The sequence below is a fragment of the Centropristis striata genome, chromosome 22 (assembly GCF_030273125.1).
Source record: "Centropristis striata isolate RG_2023a ecotype Rhode Island chromosome 22, C.striata_1.0, whole genome shotgun sequence".
In the NCBI taxonomy this organism is placed as follows: domain Eukaryota; kingdom Metazoa; phylum Chordata; class Actinopteri; order Perciformes; family Serranidae; genus Centropristis; species Centropristis striata.
Genome location: NC_081538.1, coordinates 14,811,183 through 14,830,103, shown reverse-complemented (window position 1 = coordinate 14,830,103; position 18,921 = coordinate 14,811,183). Strand labels below are relative to the sequence as shown.

The window sequence follows — 18,921 nt, the reverse complement described above, 5'->3', positions numbered from 1 at the left end:
ATCCTTGAGCAAGAACTGAACCCCAAATTGCTCCTGATGCTGCATTCATCGGTGTGTGTGAATGAATTCCCAATGGTGGCAGGTGGCACTGGTTAGGTTAGCCACCAGTATGAATGTGTGTGTGAAAGGGTGAATGAGCGCAGTCTGTAGTGTAAAGCACTTTGAGTGGTCGCAAAGCGACTAGAAAAGGGCTACAAAAGTGCTGGTCCATGTATATTCAGTATTATGGGTAGGTTCATTTAGACTTTGTCGGCTGTTTCATCTTCATAGTAAGGCTCAAAATAAGGTATTATAAGGCCATTATGATATTTTTCTCTTTTTTTGGCGAACAATGGCTTTTTAGTTAGTAAAGGTTGTCGAACCCATGGTATAGACGATCTTTGATTACGCTCTGCGCAGACTCAGCGGCGCAAAGGCTGCTGGTACTCGGCTGTCATGGCTCCGGACGTAAACAGAAACCTAAATGAATAACGACACATTTCGTTGTATTTCATAGCAGAATTAGCTGCAGATACATTTTAACTGTATTTATCAGCCGGGGAAACCAGTGCCAGGTACTGTTCAAGGTTCAAGTCGCTACAGCGTGACTTACATTCACTTAATTTGCTCAAAATGTTTGGTTTTCTTTTTGCTAGCCAGCTAGCTGCTAACAGCAAAAGCATGACAGCGTGATTCTGGTGTTTTCCTCTTGGCTGCAACAGCGACTTCAAGACTCCTACAGCCACAGCAACACGTGTTAAGAGTTTCTCCAAAACAAATGTCTGTTTCACAGGGAGTAACATGTCCGGGGGGAACAAAGCCATTGAGTTACAGCTTCAGATGAGGCAAAATGCGGAGGATCTGCACAGCTTCATGACGGAGCTGGAGAGCTGGGAGACAGACATCAAGAGGAGGGACGAGGAGCTGAGGACGGGAGGACCTCAGGGAGACCAGGTTAGACCCTGATACACACATGCATCCATCTTATAATATATATATATAGTATATATTCTGCCCTACAAAGTCTAACTGCAGTAACTACGCAAATAGTAATACTGATAAAAACGGCTTTAAAGTTTTTTTTAAATGTCTTTTAACTGGCCAGCCAAATGGGTTATAGGTAGGTAAGTGATATGACACTTATTTCTACATGTATTGATGATGTCATTTTTACGCTAAAAAATCATGATGATTTCTTTGACCTTTGACCCCAAAAATGTACTTGCTGCACTCTGGTTTTGGTGTAGAAGGTTCTAATAGTAATGATAAACAGCGTGCAGTAACAACAGTGTTGTTGTCTTCTTTCAGCTTTTATATTTTGTTTTCATTGAATAAACATTTTCATTGATTTTGTATTTAAAAGTGTTTAACAACTCTTTTCAAAGATGTGCGTAATTTAGACTTAATATTATAAAGTAATGTTATATTTTAGTCTTAAAATCATTTTATTTCATTTTTTTACTCGATCTCTATCTAGATAATAATTTCCCTATCAAATAAACCTATAATTTCCATCATTTTTAGGTTTGAATTAGTATATCTTTCCAAAGCAGACTGTGGTAAGTGCAATTACTGCTTGGTTTTGAGTTGGATTTTGTGGTTTTTATATCATTATTTCTCTGAAATAAAGCAAAATTGAAATCTAAAACTTTGTCACAAGATAAAACAGACATCAAGGAGCTCATTTTTAGTAATAATAATAGTTATATAATATAATTTTCACCAATAAATGAGTTACTGCAGTTAGACTTTTTAGAGTTTTTAGTCTCACACTGAGATTTTAGACAGACTGTGAATCTTGCACTATTTACAAGACTACAACTAGATTCTTTTAGCAGTTTTTTCCTACCATGCAATTTTTTCCCCATCATGCTCTTGGTAAAAACTTACTAAATGGAGGAGAAGCAGCTTTTGTATGGGCTGAAATATGTGCCACCAGAAACTGAATTTGAATGATTTATATTTGAATTTGAATTGCTTAACTTGAATAATTGCATTAAAAAACTGAATTTAAATCACAAAATTGTATTGTTCAATTTGAATCATTGCATTGAAAAACTGAATCTGAATTGTAATTTGAAATTTAATTTATTAGTTTGGAACTGAATATTCAGTTCTCACAATTCAAATTCAGTTGTTCTCCAGTAAAACTCATAGATTTACTAAAGGCTTTCAGTTTTTAGTCTCGGACTGTGGAAGTCTTTTGCTGTAAGCCCAGCATTAGAGCAGGTATTGTTCTGGTTGATCTTCAGCAGCTTGTGTGTCTCTTTGTTGCAGAACAAGCTCCCACCTGTGCGCAACAAAGACTACAAAACAAAGATGAGGGAAAGGAAGAAGAAGAAGGAGCCAACAGGCAATGGTGACGCAAAGATGGAGGGATCTCAGGATGCCTCAAGGATAAAAGCATACGACTACAGATCATGGGACAAGTTTGACGTGGTAGCTAAATAGTTCTAAAAAAATATATTCTTAAAATGATTGGAGAAGTCATAAAGTTGTTCACTAAAAACTTAAGACTTATGCTCATGCATCTTAGTGGTATAACATCTTCTCATTTATTTATTTATTTGCTACTATTTATTAGTCTATTTTGTGTGTGTGTGTGTGTATATATATATATATATATATATATATATATATATATATATATATATATATATATATATATATATATATATATATTATCTAGCTTTTTAAAAACTTTTTTATTTTATTTTATCTTACCTTACTTTGTTTTTTATGTATTTTATTTTATTAATTTCTAACCTGCCTCCAGTGTTTCCTCTATGGGCTGAAATATCTGCCACCAGAAACTGAAGTTGAATTATTAATATTTGATTTTGAATTGTCGTTTTTTTTTTGTAACATTTGTTGCCACCTGGTTACCATAGTACGGAAGAGGATTAGGGCCACACAAGAAAAAAATATTTGAGTTTAAAGTCAGAGCTCAAATATTTTTGTCTTGAGTGGCCCCAAATTTCTTCCGTAGCATATCGCCTCTTTGGCTAATCAGCACAGCTGTTTTTTTTGTTGTTGTAACATTTGTTGCCACCCGGTTGCCATAGCACCTCTTCGGCCAATCAGCACCTCCGTTTTTTTTTGTTACATTTGTTGACACCCGGTTGCCATAGCGCCTCTTCAGCCAATCAGCACATCCGTTTTCTGTGCTCGATTGCTCTGCCTCAACTACCCGGATGTTCGTCGCAGAAAATTTTAATTACTAACTGAATTTGAATTGTGAGAACTGAATGTTCAGTTCCAAACTAATAAATTCAATTTTCAAATTACAATTCAGATTCACTTTTTCAATGCAATGATTCAAATTGAACAATATAAACTCAAATGATGTGATTCAAATTCAGTTTTTTGATGCAATTATTTAAATTAAGCAATTCAAATTTAATTTACATTCAGTTTCTGGTGGCACATATTTCAGCACATATTCCTCAATGCTCCATGTTGTGATGGTGCTTCATGAAAACGCTTTATGTAAAGCACTTTGTGTTGAAAAATGTATGAATAGTGCTATACAAATAAAGTCTGACTGATTGATTGATAAAGACTTCTGTTCTGTGGTTGCAGGACAAGGCCCTGGCAGAGATGGATAAGGAGGAAAGTCCTGCAGAGTCAAATGAGTCAGACTCAGAGGAAGCTGCAGCTGACAAAGAGAAAGCATTGGCTGAGAAAGAAAAGGTGAATGTTTGTATGAGAAGTCCTGCAATTAAAATAACAAAAGAAAAGAAGAAATGGCCCTTTACTAAAGCAGATCGTACTTCTATTTTTAGGGTAACGCTTTTTTCAAAGATGGGAATTACGAGGATGCCATTGAGTGTTACACCAGAGGGATGGGTGCAGATCCTTACAACCCGGTGCTTCCCACAAACCGAGCCACCTCCTTCTTCAAACTCAAAAAGTAAACAGCACTGATCATACGCCAACTAAAAGATGGTTTCAACATGTTTCAATGCTCACACTGCAAAAAAGGTGTGTCTAAAACCAGATAAAAACACTAAATCTGAGGGAAATTATCTTGCTGCATGGACAGATAATTTCACTTGACAAGATTTCTTAAATCATGGGTCTCAAACTCGCGGCCCACGGGCCAACTGCGGCCCTCGTGATGATATTTTGTGGCCCTCACCTTGATATGAAAGTTTAATGTGAGTTTTTATATGAATGGCACTTTTCCATCTTCCATGTCATTTTGTGTCTTTTTTGAAGTAATTTAGTTTTTTTCCTGTCATTTTCTGTCTTTTTTTTGTCATTTTGTGTCTTTTTGGGTCATTTTCTGTCTTTTAAATAATTTTGTGTCTTTTTTTGGTAATTCTGTGAATTTTTTAGTAATTTTGTGTCTTTTGTCATTTTGTATCTTTTTTTAAGTAATTTAGTTATTTCTCTGTCATTTTGTGTCTTTTTTTGGTCAAATTGATATTGCCTCCAGCAGCCCCCAGGCAATTTGAGTTTGAGTTCCCCTGTCTTAAATTAAGATTGTTAAATCTAGAAACAAGCATGTTGAACGCTTAAAATAATAAATTAACTCTTAAAACAAGATAAATGATCTAACACTTCTAAATCACTTTAATTTTTTTTTTATCTTGGTAAGAAACAAATAATTGTTAGTGCACTCTGCTCGGGCCAGTTCATCGCTTTAATTTATCTTGTTTTAAGAGTTAATTTCTTAATTTAAGCGTGCAACAGATTTATTTCTAGATTTAACAATCTTAATTTAAGAAATCTTGCCAAGTGAAATTATCTGTCCATGCAGCAAGATCATTTCCCTCAGATGTAGTGTTTTTATCTTGTTTTTAGACGCACCTTTTTGCAGTGTATAACAGCAGTAAGAAGAGTGTTAATGAAGTGCTGAAAATGTGTTGTTCCCCTGTAATTCATTGACACGTTGCTCTTTGCAGGTATGCTGTAGCAGAATCAGACTGCAACCTAGCGATAGCTCTGGATAGCAACTACTTCAAAGCGTATGCACGGAGAGGAGCAGCACGGTTTGCACTGAATAAATATGATTCTGCATTAGAAGGTGAGAAATTGTTCAAAGGATGAGTTCATCTATTGAAGTTGAGTGCAGTGAGACAACAACATGAATCTGTTTCTGAATAGATTATGAGATGGTTCTAAAGCTGGACCCTGGGAATGTGGAAGCACAGAATGAAGTGAAGAAAATCAAAGAGGTGAGTGTGAAGGGATCATTTTGTGAGAAACTGAGAAAAGTGAGAAACTTTCCATGCTAATATACGGATAAAAAATGTATTTTAGCATAATCTTGACTAAAACAACTAGATTTCATACAAATACACTTGAATATCTGCTATTCCTCAATCACATACACCTAGCACACTGCTTACTGCAGGGCTGCTGAGGTCACGCCCTCTACTGAGGCCACGCCCCTACTGAGGCCACATCCCCTAATAAGGCCACGCCCCTACACGCCTGTGCATTCCTCCATCATATCGTCATTTCATTTACACTTTCAATTCAACAATTATATATTGAATCTGACGTTTTTGGAGGGAGATCGTCTATTTATATTTAATGAATGGGACTTTTTGGAGATTTTTGGAGGGGGGGTCATCATTTTACATAATTTTTTAGTGGGTGAGGTCGGGGAGGGTGAGTAATATTTAACTCACGATTTGTGTTTTCATTGTTTTCATTGTTTTCATTGTTCAATGAAGCTTTCTCCTCTATTTCTCAAGTCTTCTCTTTTTTTCTCCTCTCTTTCTTTGGCTGGTTTCAGATTGTGGGACAGCAGGAACCGGCTGTTCTGACTGGAGCCACACAGACGCAGGAGGCTCCAGCAGTGGACCCTGAGCAGCAGAGACGGGTGGAGGAGCAGCAGAGACGACAGGAGGCGGCGATACAGAAAGACAGAGTAAGTTTTGACACTTTAGCTTTAGCTTTAGCGTCCTCAATGCATCAGCTCACATGCTAACATAAAGATGTGCCCAAATATTTCAGTGTGATACAGAAGCCCTGAGAGGCAAGTGAGAGAAAAAGGTCTTAGTGATCCTTTCTCTGTCTGATCTGAGATGTTTTGTCTCCTGTGTTTATGGGTCAAGAGCAGGTTAAAAAGGTTCTGCTGGGATAATCTTTCTAGGTTGTAGGATCGTCTTTTCATCAGGAGGAAAAACAAAAAAAGATTTGTCTTGATTATCTTTCTAGCTAGTATTTTTAATTAAAAAACAGAAAATGTGGGTTTTATTATGAGAGTGTATGGTGGCCTACAAGAGGCTAAAAGAGTGAAGTGTTCAATTAGGGCTGCACGATTATGGCCAAAATGATAATCACCATTATTTTGATCAATATTGTAATCAAGATTATTAATCACAATTATTCATGATGTTAGGGAAAACATCTGTATTTTTATTGCACTACTTTTAAACAAACAATAGGAACAGTTTTTAGTGTCCTGGTGCTTGTTGTAAACAAACAGAGATCACTAAGTGAACACCTCCTGCAGCACACTGTACTGCTACAGAGCTAACTGTTAGCCTATTAGCAATTTGCAGACTGGACGCTAAGGGGTTAGCATCCCCTCCGGCTCTGCAGCTGGGAGAGACTGCTGCAGGAGGACTGTACTGCTTCGACTCGTTCTTACTCTTTTTAACGAGCTGAGGGGGCCGGCGGCTCGTTAAGAAGAGCCTCCGGCCCCCTCAGCTCGTTAAGAAGAGTAAGAACAAGTCTCCAAAAGTCTCCAATAACACCAGAAAAAGTCGCTGGATTTGTCGCCAGTCGCTTTTCTGAAAAATGGTCGCTAAGGGGGTCTGAAAAGTCGCTAAATATAGCAACAAAGTCGCTAAGTTGGTAACACTGCTTCGCCGGCTTTTACAAATGGCGCGTGTTGTTGTGACGTCGAGTACTACATCACATCCTGCTTAGTGTTCTATCCAATCAGCAACCAGGATTTTTTCAGGGGAGAAAAACGGCCCCGCCCCCTGGTGGTTGGTGGACTACTGGTGTAGAAAGTGCTTCATTAGATATGCAGGAGAGCCACATTTTAAAATGGAAATATCGCCGACGATCAGGTTAATTTAATCGTTGGGGCCAAAATCGTGATCACGATTAAAATTCGATTAATTGTGCAGCCCTATGTTCAACTGTCATTGCCTGAAAAAAGAGAACCAGCTAAATATACCACCTGATTTGATCACATCCTGATATTCCTTAAACATTTTTATGTTAAACTTAAACTGTGTTTATTTATAACTAAGTTTTCTGAATGAACCTTTCAGGGGAATGCTTATTTCAAAGAGGGTAAATATGAAGCTGCTGCTGAGTGCTACAGCAGAGGCATGGAGGCAGACAGCATGAACGTCCTGCTGCCTGCTAACAGAGCCATGGCATTCCTCAAGCTGGAGAAGTAAGCACGACTTTTATTCTCTGCAGCACAGTTTTCTTGTTTGAGAGACAAATCTGTTAAAAGATAAATCTACTGTTGTTTTTCTGGGCACTTCAGAATGGATTTTAAGATTCTTTTACTGGTTTATAAATCTCTTAATGGTCTTAGTCCAGCCTATTTATCTGATTGACTTTTATCCTGTGAACCCTGGAGGACCCTCAGGTCTTCTGGCCTTTTAATAAAACCAAAAGTTAGAACTAAAACCCACGGTGAGGCGTTGTTTTCTCACTGTGGTCCACAAACAGCCTCCCTGAAGACCTGAGGCCATCAGAGACGCTTCAAATTTTTAAGAGCAAACTTTTATTTGGCTTTTCCTTGAGATTTCTTTGCTCATGCATCTTAGTGTTACAACATCTTCACTTTTATTTTGTGTGCTTGCTTGCAAAAGCACACTAACTACTATTCACCGGGCTTATTTCTACTTCTTTTTATTATTTTGTGTGCTTGCAAAAGCACACTAACTACTCTTCACCGGGCTTATTTTGTGTGCTTGCTTGCAAAAGCACACTAATTGTTATTCCGTGGGCTTATTTTGTGTGCTTTTCTTGCAAAAGCACACTAATTGTTATTCCGTGGGCTTATTAGTGCCACGGCTGAGCAGCGAGGCACTCATCTTCACTGCAAGCAGTGAGGATGAGTGCCTCGTGCGAAGCACGAGGCATCTCTTATTATTGCTCATGTTTATTATTATTATTCTTTATTATAGATTATTCTTCCGTAAAAACTTTGGCGCGTAACTAGTCCCGCAGCTTTGAGAAATCGCGAAAAGTAAAAACGTCAAAAGTTGCGCCCTAATCGGGAATCGTGTGGAATGACTTTTTTTAGCGATCGGCGTGCACGTTTTCGCACAACGTGCACAAACGTGCACTTTTCGGCCCATCCGGAACGCATTGCGCAAACTTTGGGGCCTCACCATTCGCAAACCGTTGCTCGTAAAATTCCGAACCGATTTAGAAAGTTGTAGGGCCTGAATTTAACTCTAGTCCTGTGAAATTTCAAAGCGATTGCACGTATAGTTTTCGCACGAAGTGCGAAAACATTTCCATTTTTCCAAACTAATGGGGAGGGCGATTTTCCCATGTGTGTGTATTGCGCGGAATGTTCAGACTCTAGAGCGGTGATGTCATCAAGCAGAGTGGAGAGGGAGAGAAGGAATTGTCAAAAAATAAATTTGAAAACTGCGCTCCAGGCCGCAAATTCCACTCTACAGAAATAATTTATACATAGAAACGGAGGAAAATTTGTCTTCTCACTCACAATCCTCTGGTAAAGCTGTCAGAGTTATAGTTTGGGCGCAGGACACAGAGAAGTGCCACCAAAACGCATCAACTGCCCCATTGAGTCCCATATTAAAAACACGTGAGGATTTTTGAAAAAATCAGATGTAAGAGTTTTTTTAAATCGCTCTAACAAAGCTATTTTTTCATTTTTCTTAAAAAAAAATATATGTAGACGTTCAGGAAGAACTCAGGACGCTCAAAGTGAAGTCAGATTAGTGATAGGTGTTATGGTTTTGCCAAAAATGCTTTCTGTTCGAGGCCAGAATTTTCAGTTTGGCCACCTCTGGCTGCTCACTTTAGCAAAGCATTGTCAGTGACAGTTGTCATACATGATGATGGCTCATCACTGATTGTCTACATAACAATATTTCATAAATTCCCGCCCTTTTTGATTAGCCACGCCCCCTTTCTTAACTAATGAACCGTTTGTCCTAGAAATTTGTATGAGGTGTCAGATTACTCAGCATGGCGTCCCTGTCTAACTGTTGATTGATAACCCCGCCCCTTTTGATAAGCCACGCCCCTTTTACTAACTAGTGAACCGTTTGTCCTACAGACTTGTATGAGGTGTCTGTGGACTCAGGACAGAGTCCCTGTTTGACTGGTGATTGAAGCCACGCCCCCTTTGAGTAGCCACGCCCCTTTTTACTAACTCGTGAACCGTTTGTCCTACAGACTTGTATGAGGTGTCTGTGGACTCAGGACAGAGTCCCTGTTTGACTGGTGATTGAAGCCACGCCCCCTTTGAGTAGCCACGCCCCTTTTTACGAATTAGTGAACCGTTTGTCCTACAGACTTGTATGAGGTGTCTATGTACTCAGGACAGAGTCCCTGTTTGACTGGTGATTGAAGCCACGCCCCCTTTGAGTAGCCACGCCCCTTTTTACTAACTAGTGAACCGTTTGTCCTACAGACTTGTATGAGGTGTCTGTGGACTCAGGACAGAGTCCCTGTTTGACTGGTGATTGAAGCCACGCCCCCTTTGAGTAGCCACGCCCCTTTTTACGAACTAGTGAACCGTTTGTCCTACAGACTTGTATGAGGTGTCTGTGGACTCAGGACAGAGTCCCTGTTTGACTGGTGATTGAAGCCACGCCCCCTTTGAGTAGCCACGCCCCTTTTTACTAACTAGTGAACCGTTTGTCCTACAGACTTGTATGAGGTGTCTGTGGACTCAGGACAGAGTCCCTGTTTGACTGGTGATTGAAGCCACGCCCCCTTTGAGTAGCCACGCCCCTTTTTACGAACTAGTGAACCGTTTGTCCTACAGACTTGTATGAGGTGTCTGTGGACTCAGGACAGAGTCCCTGTTTGACTGGTGATTGAAGCCACGCCCCCTTTGAGTAGCCACGCCCCTTTTTACTAACTAGTGAACCGTTTGTCCTACAGACTTGTATGAGGTGTCTGTGGACTCAGGACAGAGTCCCTGTTTGACTGGTGATTGAAGCCACGCCCCCTTTGAGTAGCCACGCCCCTTTTTACTAACTAGTGAACCGTTTGTCCTAAAGACTTATATGAGGTGTCTGTGAACTCAGGACAGAGTCCCTGTTTAACTGCTGATTTAAACCACGAGAATCATCCGGCAGTAGTCCCGTGGCACTCCAAAATTTCCCTGGAATTTTGTTTCTAGTTCTTATTTTTAATCTTCCGTTTCTTCCGTGGTGTTTTTTCGGTCGACTACTCCTCCCAGAGTTTTTGTCACACATACACAAAAAAGGTATCAAATCGACCGGCTCGCCCATGACAAGTGTGCTATGACTTTTATAAGGGTTTCGACAAACGGTTTTCAAATTATTGGGAAAAAACACGTCAAAAAATCCCCCCAATGTAACCCTATGGAGAGTCTAGAGTGGTGATGAAATCAAACAGAGTGTAGAGGGAGAGAACGAATTGTCAAAAAATAAATTTGAAAACTGCGCTCCAGGCCGCAAATTTCACTCTACAGAAATAATTTATACATAGAAACGTAGGAAAATTTGTCCTCTCACTCACAATCCTCTGGTAAAGCTGTCAGAGTTATAGTTTGGGCGCAGGACGCACAGATGCTCAAACAAAATGCACCAACTGCCGCATCGGCTCCCATATTAAAAATGAAGGAAGATTTCTCAAAAAAACAATTTAACAGTTTTTTAAAAATCGCTCTAACAAAGCTATTTTTTCATTTTTCTTAAAAAAAAACATATGTAGATGTTCAGGAAGAACTCAGGACGCTCAAAGTGAAGTCGGATCAATGATAGGTATTATGGTTTTGCCGAAAATGCTTTCTGTTCGAGGCCAGAATTTCAAGTTTGTCCACCTCTGCCTGCGGAACTGTCTCCATCGTCAGTTAATTTCAGTTGATTGCTCTGCTCTGATTGGTCGACTCCACCTGGCCACGTGGTTGCTTAGCTACCGAAGCCCCCCTCCTCCAACACAGACATTCTAACTGATAACTGTCAGTTTACTCTCAGTAAACAGACATGGCTTTCTTCATAAAACACGAGACCTTATAACTTGACCATACATTGTCCAATCTGCCTCAAACTTGTCATACATGATGATGGTTCATCACTTTTCAGTTCTACATAACAATAATTCATAAATTCCCGCCCTTTTTATTAGCCACGCCCCCTTTTACTAACTATTGAACCGTTTGTCCTAGAAACTTGTATAAGATGTCCGATTACTCAGTATAGAGTCCCTGTTTAACTGGTGATTGATAACCCCGCCCCTTTTGATAAGACACGCCCCTTTTACTAACTAGTGAACCGTTTGTCCTAGAGACTTGTATGAGGTGTGAGTGTACTCAGCAGAAAGTCCCTGTTTAATCCGTGCCCCTTTTGATAAGCCACGAGAATGATGGTCCAGAGGCAAGCACACAATCAAAATTTCTTTAGAAATTTTCTAGTTCTTATTCTTACGTTTCTTCCGTGTCATTTTTCGGTCGACTACTCCTCCCAGAGTTTTGGTCGCACATACACAAAAAAGGTATCAAACCGACCGGCTCGCCCATGACAAGTGTGCTATGACTTTTCTAAGGGTTTCGACAAACGGTTTTCAAATTATTGGGCAAAAACATGTCAAAAAATCCCCCCAATGTAACCCTATGGAGAGTCTAGAGTGGAGAAGTCATCAAACAGAGTGTAGAGGGAGAGAAAGAATTGTCAAAAAATAAATTTGAAAACTGCGCTCCAGGCCGCAAATTTCACTCTACAGAAATAATTTATACATAGAAACGTAGGAAAATTTGTCCTCTCACTCACAATCCTCTGGTAAAGCTGTCAGAGTTATAGTTTGGGCGCAGGACGCACAGATGCACAAACAAAATGCACCAACTGCCGCATCGGCTCCCATATTAAAAATGAAGGAAGATTTCTCAAAAAAAAAATTTAACCGTTTTTTAAAATCGCTCTAACAAAGCTATTTTTTCATTTTTCTTAAAAAAAAAACATATGTAGATGTTCAGGAAGAACTCAGGACGCTCAAAGTAAAGTCGGATCAATGATAGGTATTATGGTTTTGCCGAAAAGGCTTTCTGTTCGAGGCCAGAATTTCAAGTTTGTCGACCTCTGTCTGCTCACTTTGATGGAACTGTCTCCATCGTCAGTTAATTTCAGTTGATTGCTCTGCTCTGATTGGTCGACTCCACCTGGCCACGTGGTTGCTTAGCTACCAAAGCCCCCCCCTCCTCCAACACAGACATTCTAACTGATAACTGTCAGTTTACTCTAAGTAAACAGACATGGCTTTCTTCATAAAACACGAGACCTTATAACTTGACCATACATTGTCCAATCTGCCTCAAACTTGTCATGCATGATGATGGTTCATCACTTTTCAGTTCTACATAACAATAATTCATAAATTCCCGCCCTTTTTATTAGCCACGCCCCCTTTTACTAACTAATGAACCGTTTGTCCTAGAAACTTGTATAAGATGTCAGATTACTCAGCATAGAGTCCCTGTTTAACTGGTGATTGATAACCCCGCCCCTTTTGATAAGCCACGCCCATTTTACTAACTAGTGAACCGTTTGTCCTAGAGACTTGTATGAGGTGTCAGTGCACTCAGCAGAAAGTCCCTGTTTAATCCGTGCCCCTTTTGATAAGCCACGAGAGTCACGGTCCAGAGGCAAGCACACAATCAAAATTTCTTTAGGAATTTTCTAGTTCTTCTTCCGTTTCTTCCGTGTCATTTTTCGGTCGACTACTCCTCCCAGAGTTTTGGCCACACATACACAAAAAAGGTATCAAATCGACCGGCTCACCCATGACAAGGGTGCTATGACTTTTATAAGGGTTTCGACAAACGGTTTTCAAATTATTGGGCAAAAACACGTCAAAAAATCCCCCCAATGTAACCCTATGGAGAGTCCAGAGTGGTGATGTCACCAAACAGAGTGTAGAGGGAGAGAACGAATTGTCCAAAAATAAATTTGAAAACTGCGCTCCAGGCCGCAAATTTCACTCTACAGAAATAATTTATACATAGAAACGTAGGAAAATTTGTCCTCTCACTCACAATCCTCTGGTAAAGCTGTCAGAGTTATAGTTTAGGCGTGAGATGCAGAGATGCACCACCAAAACCCAAAAACAGCCTCATTGGCTCCCATATTAAAAACGCAGGATGATATCTCAAAAAAGGAGATGTAAGAGTTTTTTGAATTCGCTCTAACAAAGCTATTTTTTCATTTTTCTTAAAAAAAAAAATATGTAGACGTTGAGGAAGAACTCAGGACGCTCAAAGTGAAGTCGGATCAATGATAGGTATTATGGTTTTGCCAAAAATGCTTTCTGTTCAAGGCCAGAATTTTCAGTTTGTCCACCTCTGTCTGCGGAACTTTCTCCAACAGCAGTTAATTTCAGTTGATTGCTCTGCTCTTATTGGTCGACTCCACCTGGCCACGTGGTTGCTTAGCTACCAAAGCCCCCCCCCCCCTCCCTCCTCCAACACAGACAATCTAACTGATAACTGTCAGTTTACTCTAAGTAAACAGACCTAATAACTTGACCATACATTGTCCAATCTTCCTCAATCTTGCCAAGCATAATGATGGTTCATCACTGACCACTTATACATAACAATGTTTCATAAATTCCCGCCCTTTTTGATTAGCCACGCCCCCTTTCATAACTAATGAACCGTTTCTCCTAGATACTTGTATGAGGTGTCTGTGAACTCAGGACAGAGTCCCTGTTTAACTGCTGATTCAAGCCACGCCCCCTTTGAGTGACCACGCCCCCTTTTACTAACTTGTGAACCGTTTGTCCTACAGACTTGTATGAGGTGTCTGTGAACTCAGGACAGAGTCCCAGTTTGACTGTTGATTTGAGCCACGAGAATGATGGTCCAGAGGCAAGCACACAATCAAAATTTCTTTAGAAATTTTCTAGTTTTTATTCTTCCGTTTCTTCCGTGGTGTTTTTTCGGTCGACTACTCCTCCCACAGTTTTGGCCGCACATACACAAAAAAGGTATCAAATCGACCGGCTCGCCCATGACAAGTGTGCTATGACTTTTATAAGGATTTCGACAAACGGTTTTCAAATTATTGGGCAAAAACACGTCAAAAAATCCCCCCAATGTAACCCTATGGAGAGTCTAGAGCAGTGATGTCATCAAACAGAGTGTAGAGGGAGAGAACGAATTGTCAAAAAATAAATTTGAAAACTGCGCTCCAGGCTGCAAATTTCACTCTACAGAAATGATTTATACATAGAAACGTAGGAAAATTTGTCCTCTCACTCACAATCCTCTGGTAAAGCTGTCAGAGTTATAGTTTTGGCGCAGGACGCACAGATGCACAAACAAAACACATCAACTGCCTCATTGGCTCCCATATTAAAAATGCAGGAAGATTTCTCCCCAAAATTTTTTTTACAGTTTTTTTAAATCGCTCTAACAAAGCTATTTTTTCACCTTTCTTTAAAAAAAATATATGTAAACGTTCAGGAAGAACTCAGGACGCTCAAAGTGAAGTCGGATCAATGATAGCTATTATGGTTTTGCCAAAAATGCTTTCTGTTCGAGGCCAGAATTTTCAGTTTGTCGACCTCTGTCTGCTCACTGTGACGGAATTGTCAGTTAATTTCAGTTTGATTGCTCTGCTCTTATTGGTCGACTCCACCTGGCCACCTGGTTGCTTAGCTACAAAAGCCTCCCCCCTCCCTCCTCCAACACAGACATTTTAACTGATAACTGTCAGTTTACTCTAAGTGAACAGACCTAATAACTTGACAATACATTGTCCAATCTTCCTCAAACTTGCCAAGCATGATGATGGTTCATCACTGACCACTTATACATAATAATGTTTCATAAATTCCCGCCGTTTTTGATTAGCCACGCCCCCTTCCATAACTAATGAACCGTTTGTCCTAGAAACTTGTATAAGGTGTCTGATTACTCGGCATGAAGTCCCTGTTTAACTGGTGATTGATAACCCCGCCCCTTTTGATTAGCCACGCCCCCTTTCATAACTTATGAACCGTTTGTCCTAGAGACTTGTATGAGGTGTCTGTGAACTCAGGACAGAGTCCCTGTTTAACTGCTGATTCAAGCCACGCCCCCTTTGAGTGACCACGCCCCCTTTTACTAACATGTGAACCGTTTGTCCTACAGACTTGTATGAGGTGTCTGTGAACTCAGGACAGAGTCCCTGTTTGACTGTTGATTTGAGCCACGAGAATGATGGTCCAGAGGCAAGCACACAATCAAAATTTCTTTAGAAATGTTCTAGTTTTGTGTGCTTGCTTGCAAAAGCACACTAACTACTATTCACCGGGCTTATTCTTATTTTGTGTGCTTGCTTGCAAAAGCACACTAACTACTATTCACCGTGTCTATTTTTATTATTATTCTTCCGTTTCTTCCGTGTTGTTTTTCCGTCGACTACTCCTCCCAGAGTTTTGGTCGCACATACACAAAAAAGGTATCAAACCGACCGGCTCGCCCATGACCAGTGTGCTATGACTTTTCTAAGGGTTTCGACAAACGGTTTTCAAATTATTGGGCAAAAACACGTCAAAAAATCCCCCCAATGTAACCCTATGGAGAGTCTAGAGTGGTGATGTAATCAAACAGAGTGTAGAGGGAGAGAACGAATTGTCAAAAAATAAATTTGAAAACTGCGCTCCAGGCCGCAAATTTCACTCTACAGAAATAATTTATACATAGAAACGTAGGAAAATTTGTCCTCTCACTCACAATCCTCTGGTAAAGCTGTCAGAGTTATAGTTTGGGCGCAGGACGCACAGATGCACAAACAAAACACATCAACTGCCTCATTGGCTCCCATATTAAAAATGCAGGAAGATTTCTCCCCAAAAATTTTTTTACAGTTTTTTAAAATCGCTCTAACGAAGCTATTTTTTCATCTTTCTTTAAAAAAAATATATGTAGACGTTCAGGAAGAACTCAGGACGCTCAAAGTGAAGTCGGATCAATGATAGGTATTATGGTTTTGCCAAAAATGCTTTCTGTTCGAGGCCAGAATTTTCAGTTTGTCGACCTCTGTCTGCTCACTGTGATGGAACTGTCAGTTAATTTCAGTTGATTGCTCTGCTCTTATTGGTCGACTCCACCTGGCCACCTGGTTGCTTAGCTACCAAAGCCTCCCCCCTCCCTCCTCCAACACAGACATTTTAACCGATAACTGTCAGTTTACTCTAAGTGAACAGACCTAATAACTTGACCATACATTGTCCAATCTTCCTCAAACTTGCCAAGCATGATGATGGTTCATCACTGACCACTTATACATAATAATGTTTCATAAATTCCCGCCCTTTTTGATTAGCCACGCCCCCTTTCATAACTAATGAACCGTTTGTCCTAGAAACTTATACAAGGTGTCAGATTACTCGGCATGAAGTCCCTGTTTAACTGGTGATTGATAACCCTGCCCCTTTTGATTAGCCACGCCCCCTTTCATAACTAATGAACCGTTTGTCCTCGAGACTTGTATGAGGTGTCTGTGAACTTAGGACAGAGTCCCTGTTTAACTGCTGATTCAAGCCACGCCCCCTTTGAGTGACCACGCCCCCTTTTACTAACTTGTGAACCGTTTGTCCTACAGACTTGTATGAGGTATCTGTGAACTCAGGACAGAGTCACTGTTTGACTGTTGATTTGAGCCACGAGAATGATGGTCCAGAGGCAAGCACACAATCAAAATTTCTTTAGAAATTTTCTAGTTTTTCTTCCGTTTCTTCCGTGTCATTTTTCGGTCGACTACTCCTCCCAGAGTTTTGGCCGCACATACACAAAAAAGGTATCAAACCGACGGGCTCGCCCATGACAAGTGTGCTATGACTTTTATAAGGGTTTCGACAAACGGTTTTCAAATTATTGGGCAAAAACACGTCAAAAAATCCCCCCAATGTAACCCTATGGAGAGTCCAGAGTGGTGATGTCACCAAACAGAGTGTAGAGGGAGGGAACGAATTGTCAAAAAATAAATTTGAAAACTGCGCTCCAGGCCGCAAATTTCACTCTACAAAAATAATTTATACATAGAAACGTAGGAAAATTTGTCCTCTCACTCACAATCCTCTGGTAAAGCTGTCAGAGTTGTAGTTTAGGCGTGAGATGCAGAGATGCACCACCAAAACCCAAAAACAGCCTCATTGGCTCCCATATTAAAAACGCAGGATGATATCTCAAAAAAGGAGATGTAAGAGTTTTTTGAATTCGCTCTAACAAAGCTATTTTTTCATTTTTCTTAAAAAAAAAAATATGTAGACGTTGAGGAAGAACTCAGGACGCTCAAAGTGAAGTCAGATCAATGATAGGTATTATGGTTTTGCCAAAAATGCTTTCTGTTCAAGGCCAGAATTTTCAGTTTGTCCACCTCTGTCTGCGGAACTTTCTCCAACAGCAGTTAATTTCAGTTGATTGCTCTGCTCTTATTGGTCGACTCCACCTGGCCACCTGGTTGCTTAGCTACCAAAGCCCCCCCCCCCTCCCTCCTCCAACACAGACATTCTAACTGATAACTGTCAGTTTACTCTAAGTAAACAGACATGTTGTTCTTCATAAAACATGAGACCTTATAACTTGACCATACATTGTCCAATCTTCCTCAAACTTGCCAAGCATGATGATGGTTCATCACTGACCACTTATACATAACAATATTTCATAAATTCCCGCCCTTTTTGATTAGCCACGCCCCCTTTCATAACCAATTAACCGTTTGTCCTAGAAACTTGTATAAGGTGTCAGATTACTCGGCATAGAGTCCCTGTTTAACTGGTGATTGATAACCCCGCCCCTTTTTTATTAGCCACGCCCTCTTTTACTAACTAGTGAACCGTTTGTCCTAGAGACTTGTACGAGGTGTCAGTGCACTCAGCAGAAAGTCCCTGTTTAATCCCTGCCCCTTTTGATAAGCCACGAGAGTCACGGTCCAGAGGCAAGCACACAATCAAAATTTCTTTAGAAATTTTCTAGTTTTGTGTGCTTGCTTGCAAAAGCACACTAACTACTATTCACCGGGACTATTTTTATTTTGTGTGCTTGCTTGCAAAAGCACACTAACTACTATTCACCGGGCTTAATTTTATTTTGTGTGCTTGCTTGCAAAAGCACACTAACTACTATTCACCGGGACTATTTTTATTTTGTGTGCTTGCTTGCAAAAGCACACTAACTACTATTCACCGGGCTTAATTTTATTATTCTTCCGTTTCTTCCGTGGTGTTTTTTCGGTCGACTACTCCTCCCAGAGTTTTGGCCGCACATACACAAAAAAGGTATCAAATCGACCGGCTCAACCATGACAAGTGTGCTATGACTTTTATAAGGGTTTCGACAAACGGTTTTCAAATTATTGGGCAAAAACACGTCAAAAAATCCCCCCAATGTAACCCTATGGAGAGTCTAGAGCGGTGATGTCATCAAACAGAGTGTAGAGGGAGAGAACGAATTGTCAAAAAATTAATTTGAAAACTGCACTCCAGGCCGCAAATTTCACTCTACAGAAATAATTTATACATAGAAACGTAGGAAAATTTGTCCTCTCACTCACAATCCTCTGGTAAAGCTGTCAGAGTTATAGTTTGGGCGCAGGATGCACAGATGCACAAACAAAACACACTAACTGCCTCATTGGCTCCAATATTAAAAATGCAGGAAGATTTCTCCCCAAAAAAAATTTAACCGTTTTTTTAAATCGCTCTAACAAAGCTATTTTTTCATCTTTCTTAAAAAAAACATATGTAGATGTTCAGGAAGAACTCAGGACGCTCAAAGTGAAGTCGGATCAATGA

The 18,921-nt window shown here is 40.1% G+C and overlaps 1 protein-coding gene across 2 annotated transcripts in view; it reads left to right on the top strand.

Moving 5' to 3' along the window:
- Positions 1 to 398: 398 nt before the first annotated feature.
- The window catches only part of rpap3 (RNA polymerase II associated protein 3), a 46,961-nt gene continuing 28,438 nt past the window's right edge, over positions 399 to 18,921 (top strand). Inside the window, exons 1-9 of one of the 2 annotated variants that reach the window (XM_059325884.1) lie at positions 399 to 554; positions 773 to 933; positions 2,257 to 2,418; positions 3,562 to 3,672; positions 3,765 to 3,892; positions 4,890 to 5,011; positions 5,092 to 5,162; positions 5,729 to 5,863; positions 7,224 to 7,351. In XM_059325884.1, the coding sequence (XP_059181867.1) occupies positions 781 to 933; positions 2,257 to 2,418; positions 3,562 to 3,672; positions 3,765 to 3,892; positions 4,890 to 5,011; positions 5,092 to 5,162; positions 5,729 to 5,863; positions 7,224 to 7,351 (1,010 nt within the window). In that variant the 5' untranslated portion in view covers positions 399 to 554; positions 773 to 780. Of the gene's footprint in view, positions 934 to 2,256; positions 2,419 to 3,561; positions 3,673 to 3,764; positions 3,893 to 4,889; positions 5,012 to 5,091; positions 5,163 to 5,728; positions 5,864 to 7,223; positions 7,352 to 18,921 lie in introns of both variants that reach the window. The other variant, XM_059325885.1, reaches the window with a different exon arrangement.